The sequence below is a fragment of the Chrysochloris asiatica genome, unplaced genomic scaffold (assembly GCF_000296735.1).
Source record: "Chrysochloris asiatica unplaced genomic scaffold, ChrAsi1.0 scaffold00204, whole genome shotgun sequence".
Classification (NCBI taxonomy): Eukaryota; Metazoa; Chordata; class Mammalia; order Afrosoricida; family Chrysochloridae; genus Chrysochloris; species Chrysochloris asiatica.
The window spans coordinates 3,666,975-3,675,829 of NW_006408722.1; the positions used below are offsets into that span (position 1 = coordinate 3,666,975).

Sequence of the window (8,855 nt, forward strand, 5' to 3'; positions counted from 1 at the left end):
TCCCTTGTCTGATGTGTCATTGCAAAAGATTTTTTCTGTGGGTTCCCTTTTTACTTTTCTGGTGAAGTCTTTTGATGCACATAAGTTTTTAATTTTTAGTATGCCCCACTCATCTATTTTGTCTACTTTTGTTTATGTACTTTTCAAAATGTTTTATAGTCTATGTATTCCCTGAATTAGCGCCCTCAGAAATGAAGTTTTAAGAATGGGATGAGAATCAAAAATCCTGTAGCAGCAGAACCTTTTATGTTGTGAATTTGGGATTATTTAATAGACTGTTGCCTTGTTTAGTCATTAATTGTGATGATAAATTTTGCCTGAGATCATATCTTTCAGAAGTTAATTAAATAACTACAAGACAAAATTTTAAAAAATGTTTTGTTGGTTCTTTGCCAGCAACATGTAATGTTTCTTGTGCTTCCAGGGCTTTGGTAGGCATTCTCTTCATTGTCCATCATTAACATTTACACATTATTGCCAGCTGCCATGGAGTTGCCCCTTGTCCTGCGTGGTCCTGTGCCATCCCCTCATGATCAGTTGTAGATCAGACTTTAGTAAGTCATAGATTTTCATTAGTAAATCACCAGACTTTTCTTCCTTGTCCATTTTAGTCCAGAAGCCTGCTAAAGCTTGTTCTGCATCACTGGTGATTTTGTTGGATGTGATCAAGTCAGTTGTGACTCACAGTGACCCTATGTGATAGAACTCTCCCTTAGGGTTTTCTTGACTAATCTTTATGGGCCTACTGCCACACCACCCTGAATGTGCCCCATCTCATCTGATCTCAAAAGCTAATCAGGGTCGGGCCTGCTGAGTTCTTGGGTGGGAGACTGCATAGGAATATCAGGGGCTATAGGCTTTGGAGTTGTGATGTGGCACTGTAGAATCAGCACTGGACTGCGAACCACAGAGTCTGGCTTCAAACTCACCAGCTGCTCCTCAGAAACCCTATTCCAGGGTCACTATGAGTTGGAATCGACTCGATAACAGCAACAACAGTCCAGCCTTTTGGGGTAGCAGCTGAGTGCTTAACCATCATGCCACCAGGGCTTCTTGTTCAGTGTCATAGCAGCAGGCAAACAGCTTGAGGTACACTGGCCCAGAATTGAACCTGGGTCACCAGCATCAGAAACCAGAATTTTGTCACTGAAGCTCCTCACACAGTTGCTGTCAAGTTGCTTCTGACTCATGGATGACCTCATGCTTGTTAGAGTCGAACTTACCCTGTAGCGATTGCTAATTAGTAGACTTTTCTCTCAGGGCATCTCTGGATGGATTCGGACCTCTAAACTTTGTGTTAGCATGAACAGTTTGCGGGACTCCATTTAAATGGTGGTGCTGTGGTGGGCTGTTGAGTCAGTTCTGACTCATTGAGACCCTGTTTAGGGTTTCTAAGAGCACCTGGTGGGTGTGACCTTGCAGTTACCAGTCCAGTGTTTATCCAACATTGTTGTTGTTAGAATGACCCAGTATAGGATTTCCAAGGAGCAACTGGTGTGATTGAACCTCTGACTTTGTGTTTCAAACCGACCTTGCAGTCCTGTGCTTTTCTACACCAGGACTCCTATCCAACATTAGATAATAAATAGGAGCTGTGCTTTCCAGTATCTGAACTACTTAGAAACTTGGCTAATAAGTATCCTACAAGGGAGCTTCAAAAAGTTCATGGAAAATTTCCATTATTTTTAGTTCTGTTTTTCCAAAAACTTTTAAAAGCCCCTTTGTATAGATGTCATAGGCAAAAGTGTTCACTGTTGTAAGAAAAGAGTACTATTTGTCGTAAAACCTATCTCAGATTCCTTTTTTGCTATTCAGTAGCCTTGTAACCACGGCAGCTAACTTGGTTTACTCCTTCTGAAACACAGCTAATTACAAGGTCACTATGGGTTGGAACTGACGCGACAGCACTTAACAACAACAACGAGATAGTGCTGGGTTCTTCTTAGAATTGAAGGGAAGTATAGAGTGAAATGGAGTCCTTGTGTGGTCCTGAGGATCAGCACTGGAGTGCTAACCACAAGGTTGGCGGTTCAAACCCACCAGCCGTTCCTTGAAAATCCTATACAGGGTTGTGATGAGTCACAATTGGCTCAACGACACTAAACAACAACAAATATAATGAAATAATACTTAGGAAAACTATTGTGAAGTGCTGTATGTTAGTGATATTATCACTCTTCAAATAAGTAGTTTAGATGTAGGTTTCACAAGAGGTATGACATTGGGGAGTGAGGAAGATCCACGTTCTAACAACTGAAGAGACTTGGAAGATTGAGCATTCAAAGAGAAATGGAAAGCTTTAAAGTTAATTAAAAAAAAAAAAAATGCTTGGCATATAGAGCAGAGGTTACATATTTACATATCATCTGCAATTTGGAAAACTGCTTTTTCTGGTAGTGCTACTTTGAGATTTTTCCATGATTAGATTGATGATTCTCAAATATATTTGGAATTCTCATAACAACTAAGCTTCCAAATTACACAACTCATACCAACTGTAGCCTGACCTTGTTTAAATTACAATAATGTTTTATAAAATCTGAAAACTCCTAGTTAGGAGTTTCAAAAATTATTTGAACTGTAACAGTATCAGGAAAGAAAAACATTCACTTGATTCTGATGTTGCAAAATCAGTAGAGTAGCAGTTTTTGGTCATTCTTATTAAAGCATATGTTGATAGAAGAGCTAGGCTATTTAAAAAGGTAATTAACTTGATTGAAAGTCTTTTGTGTGCCATAGAAGGAAAGTATCATTTGATTGAATTTATTGTTTATTTTATAAATATGTAACTCAATCACTACAATCAAGTCAATTGTGACTAGTCATTAAGTATGGTGGAGTTGGTTCTGACTCATAGTGACCCTGCACTGGGTTTCTGAGGCTGCAGATCTTCACGGGAGCAGAAAGCTTCATCTTTCTCCTGCGGAACACCTGATAGTTTTGAACTGCCAACCTTGAGGTTAGCAGCCTAATTTGTAACCACTATGCTACCAGAGCTCTTCACTTTACTTAGTCACTGCCATCAAGTCAATTACGACTCATAGGGACCCTATATAGGCTTTCCGAGGCTATAAATCTTTACGGGAGCAGAAAGCCTCATTTTTCTCCCTCAGAGCAGCTGGTGGATTTGAACTGCTGATCTGTGGTTAACAATCTGTACTTCTCTACTGGGTGTCCTGGTGCACTGAAGGATAAGCACTGGACTGCTAACCCCAAGGTTGGCAGTTCAAACCCACCAGCTGTTCTTGGAAACCCTCTATAGGGTTGCTGTGAGTTGGAACCAACTCAATAGCACGAAACAACTTACAGAGCCACACGGGCATTCCTCTTAATCTTTCTGCTCCCATAAAGATTTACAGCCTCGGAAACCCTGTACAGGGTCGCTGTGGGTGTTATGTGCCACTCCACGGCACATAACAACAACATATATATATAGATATATATAGAGAGAGTGTGTATGTGTGTGTGTGTGTGTGTGTGTGTCCTGGTGTGTGCTGTGGGATAATGCAGACCACAAGCTTGGCTTGAACTGCAAGGTCAATGGTTCAAATTCACCATCTGCTTCTTAGAAACCCTAAATAGGGTAACTCTGAGTCGGAACTTACTCAACAGCACTTAACAACAACAGTGTGTATGTATATGTGTGTGTGTATATATATATACACACACATACATATACAATCTGTTGTTCAAGTGCTGTGCAGTTGGTTCCAATTCATAGTGACCCTGTATAGGGTCTCACAAGGAGCAACTGGTAGGTTTGAACTGCTAACCTTGTGCTTAGCAATCCAGTGCTTATCCTACAGTGCCACTTGTTGTTAAGTGCTGTCGAGTTGGTCCTGACCCATAGCGACCCTGTATAGGGCTTCTAAGGAGCTACTAGTGGGCTTGAACTGCCGAACTTGCAGTTCAAAGCAACTTTGCAGTCGAGCACATTAACCCACAGCACCATACCATGACTCCCACAGTGCCACTAGAGGACCAAAATAACAGTAAGCACCATTCTTTTTAGTGTCATCTGAAAGTTTTATATCCTTTGTGTTTCGCCAGGTACTCTGTTTCTAGCCATCTTATTTCGTGGCTTATAGGTTTCTTTTGGCGCTCTGATAGCATAGTGGTTATGAATTGGGCTGCGAACCACAAGGTCAACAGTTTGAAACTACCAGCTTCTCTGAGGGAGAAAGATGAGGCTTTCTGCTCCCGTAAAGATTTACAGCCTCGGAAACCCTGTGCAGGGTCACTATGGGTTGGAACCGACTCGACGGCACTTAGCAAAAGAAATTAAAAGGGTATAGTCTAGTAAATTCCTAAGTGATTTCAGGTAAGAACCAATGCACATTTAAAACCAGGGATCCTAAGAACCACATTTGCTCTGGTTAGTGCTTTGATTTAGTGCTTTTGAGTCAGTGCCAACTTACAGCAACTCTGTGCACAGCACAATGAAACCCTGCCCTGTCCTGCACCATCCTCACAGTTGTTATGATGCCTGAGCCCATTGCTGCTGCCATTGGCTGTGAAATTAAAAATTATTTGTCTTTTTTTAGATGTTCTTTGGGATGTTTTTAAATGAATTTCTCAGAAAAAGGTGAGTTTTTTAGGCGACTTTCTGTTCTACCGTATGAATGGCTACAATACCTACTTTTTGTATGTTTTTCAGGATTGGGACGGCTGCACTGGCAGTTCAGGTTGTGGGCAGTAACTGGCCAAAGCCTCACTACACTCTGCTGATTACAGGCCTGTGCCGTTTCCAGATCGTACAGGTGTTAAAAGAGAAGCCGTATCCTGTTGCTGAAGTGGAACAATTAGACCGACTGGAGGACTTCCCCAACACCTGTAAAACTAGGGAGGAATTAGGAGAACTTTCAGAACAGTTTTACAAATATGCAGTACAAGTGAGTTGCTTTTATTTTTTTCTTTAAAATCCTTTGTTCTTTGGTTCCTTTGCTGTCCTAAGAAGTGATGAATCTGTTGGGTGGTGGGGTCCTAAGGTAGCAATAGTTTAAACGACTTAATAAAATATTCAGTGTGCTTTTGTCTGGGATTGTAACCAAATCACTCCAGGACATAATATACACTAATCCTTTCTAAAAATTTATAACAGTGTAGAACTTCTCCTTATAACTTTCAATGTCTCCAAGCCTAAGTGTTAAAAATTAAAATACTACACAGAAGCTGTTTGTCACTAAAACACCTGGACTCCAAATCATACAAGTTACAGTGACAGTCATGTGTTTCTGACAATAACTTTGGACGATTAGGTAGTTGGTGGACTGATTTCAAGTATGGTTAAAACCTTGATTACCTAGTGTACTTTAACCACATTGAACCTCAAAGAACATATTAGGCTTGCATTTAATATTTGATTCCTTAATTCTAGGTTACTAAGGAATTTTTTGATTAACTTTTTCTAGGAAAACCTTCCTACTCTCCCACGCCATTTTGTTATCAACTTTATTAAAATAAATATGTATCTTTTCCAGTCAGTGGGCCCTGTAGTTGTCTTCCAAATATTTTGGCATAGATGAGTGAGTGCCTCCAGTGCCACCTCACTTTGTTGAACAATTTCAATTTGTATTCCATCAATTCCCAGTGCCTTGTTCTTTGCTACTTCCTTCATTGCACCTTGGACTTCTTCCTTTGGGATCATTGGCTCTTGATCATATGCTACTTCTTAAAATGGTTGAACATCTACCATTTCCTTTTGGTACAATGACTCTGTGTATTCTTTCCATCTTTTGATGCTTCGAGGTTTGAGTTTTTTCTTCAGTTCCCTCAGATTGAGAAATACTGAGCGTATTCTTCCCTCTTGGTTTTTCTAACTCCAGATCTTTGCACATTCCGTTGTAATATTTGACTTTGTCTTCTAGAGCTGACCTTTGAAATTTCTGTTCAGCTCTTGTATCTTCTCATTTCTTCCATTTGCTTTAGCATCTCTATGCTGGAGAGCAAGTTTCAGAGTTTCCCCTGACATCCATTTGATCTTTTCCTTCTTTCCTGTCTTCTTAATGAATTTTTGCTTTCTTCCTATATGATGGGCTTGCTGTTATCCCACAAGTCTTCTGGTCTTCAGTCTTTACTGTCTAATGTATCAAATCTGTTCTTCAGATGATCTCTAAATTCAGGTGGGATATATTCAAGGTCATATTTTGGCTCTTATGGATTTGTTTTCATTTTCTTCAGCTTCAGTCTGAATTTATATATGAGCAATTGATGGTCTGTTCCACAATCTGCCCCTGGCCTTGTTTTGGGTGATGATATGGAGCTTTTCCACCATCTCTTTCCACAGATATAGTCAGTTTGATTTCTGTATATTCCATCTAGTGAGGTCCATGTGTATAATTGTCAAAATGTATTTTGCATGAAATACATTTAATTATGCATTTCATAGAGTTGGGATATCATAATTTTATCATTCACATTTTTTTACTGCTACTGTTTCTACTCCTTCATTGCCTCTCACTTTGACTTCCACTGACCTCCCTCTAATTTCTGCTTTCTCTAAGTCATCCTAGTCACTGAATCTTTCTAAAAATAGTGTGGGCATGCCTCTCCCCAAAAATACTTTAATGGATGTAGAATAAAGTCCAAATTCCTTAATATAACATTAAGATCCTTCACAACTTGACCTAGGCCTCCCTTAATTGCACCTATTTTAACTACATTGACCCTTAAAGAACTTTACATCTTGTTCTTTCATGTCTTTATGACATTGCCTTCTGTTCTCTGCTAGGAGTGTTTCTCCTCTGGATTTTTACTTTCTATTTATATGCACTTCCAAATTTTGTCAATTCTTAGTGTGCTCTAATCTGTGCCTTATCAGTCCTTTATACTTCTAATATATAAGTTCATCACATTGTACAAGTCCCCATACAAGTCCCCAAATTGGAGTCCATCCCTGCCTTAGTCATGCTGTACAGAGCAATATGTTGTGTCTGACAAATTGTATGTATGCAAGAAGTCCTTCAGGAATGAGTCCTGACACTTAACTTACAAGCAGTCCCCAGGTTATGAACCAACTCACTTACAACTCCTACTTGCTTTTAATGGTACTCAACTTTGCCCTTAATTTGAAAAGATTGAGCCAACTCCTACTCACAACAGAGTCTTCATCACTGTTACCTTCGTTTGCTGCACATGACATTTGTTCAAATGACCAAAGGACACATTTTGCAAGTGTGCCTGCTGCCTCCTGGCACACAGCCTTTCTCATTCTATGGGTCTAGAGTCCTCAGCTGCTCTCTCTCTCCATGCCATCACTTCTGATTCCATCTCTGGTGTTGCTGCTTCTCTGGTTAAGCTCTCATGCATGTTCTGCTCATGCTCTTGATGGTCCTAGGGTTCCTGGAATGTAAGATTAGTTACTCCCCTTTTTGTTACACATCTTATACCTTTACAGTTGTGACATTCGCAGTTAGTCATGATAGCAATTACTATTGAATCAGAAGATTCCTATCCCCATCCTCCCCCAACCCTTTTCACCAGACTCATCTAGACAAGAGGGAAACTATTCAGCCCCCTTCACTCTAAAACTAAGCACACTCTTGAAAACTTGTAAGCCAGCCACTTCATGCCTTTATAACCCCCAATTTTTGGTAGCCAGTGTCTTAAGTTGCCCATCCCTATCAACACTGTGCACTGAGATATATGCTTGGTCCTTGATGTGAAGACTCTTCCCTCTTGGTTGTTATTTTGAGCAACAATATTCATAAGCCAAGGTCAGACTCATCAAATTGTAGCAATTTACACTTGATTCCTGTGTCAAACTTTCATATCTTCCTCTAATTGAGTTCTGATCAGCAAGTCATCCATACTAGGTCATATTTAAGTACAATTTTAAAAAAGAGAGTAATACTGAGACAAAAAAAGGAACTGTGACAAATCTTTCAATGGCTTTTAATGCTTCTACCTGAAAAGAACTATTGTTTCCCACCCCAACCCCATGTTTCATGGCCAAACACAAGATTCCTAGCCACATCCAAAGTTATAGGAGGTAAAAAGAGCAGTGCTACAATATGCCTACAAAACAAGGGGTTCTTTTATGTGGCCTAATGACTGCCCCAGTTAACTAAAAGATTGCTTTTAGCATAATCTAGTTTAACCCCAGGAGATGAACTGGAAGCCATTTTTCTAAAAATCAGTCACTGCCAAGATTCTAGTATTTCAACTACTGGCCTGTTATCTTAATATCTTCAACTACTTAAAGTTTATGAGGATAGAAGCAATATCTTAATTTGTGTCTGTATCAGCACAAAAACTGACACACATTAAAGTACCAGATAAATGTATGTGTTTGTTGTTGGTCTGAAGCAGCAGGTGAATCTGGCCTTTCATCATGTTAACTGAAGTCTTTATTTTGTTTTCATTAAAAAATTAATTATATGGGATGTATTTCCTACTAGGTAGATGTGCTTTCAAGTGTTTTGCAGTAGCACAATGAAACTGGTGTTTTCTATATGTTCATATCAATTGAGACAGAAAAGGCATTTGACGAAATCCAGCACTGATTTCTGATAAAAATGCTGACTAAAGTAATGTTGAGTGTCGTCATGTCTGTTCCAACTCATAGCATCCTTGTATATTGTTTCTGAGGCTTTAAATCTTTGAGGGAGCAGAAAGCATCATCTTTCTCCTATGAAGCAGCTGGCAGACTTGAACTCTGAACCTGTGGTTCTCAGTCCTATGCTTATCGATTGGAATCACTATGCTTCCAAAATAAGAATATAGGGAAATTTCTCAACAAAGCTGCAGGCATCTATACAAAACCAAGAGGTAGTAATTAGGATAGAACAGGGGGACACTAAGTGGTTTAAAATCAGGAAAGGTGTGTACCAGGGTTGTATTCTTTCATTGTATTC

At 39.6% G+C, this 8,855-nt stretch overlaps 1 protein-coding gene across 2 annotated transcripts in view; it reads left to right on the forward strand.

Moving 5' to 3' along the window:
- The window catches only part of LONP2 (lon peptidase 2, peroxisomal), a 166,292-nt gene that overhangs the window by 8,297 nt on the left and 149,140 nt on the right, over nucleotides 1-8,855 (forward strand). For both annotated transcript variants that reach the window (XM_006872570.1, XM_006872571.1), the window contains exon 2: nucleotides 4,658-4,892. In XM_006872570.1, coding sequence (XP_006872632.1) covers nucleotides 4,658-4,892 — 235 coding nt within the window. The remainder of the gene's footprint in view (nucleotides 1-4,657; nucleotides 4,893-8,855) is intronic.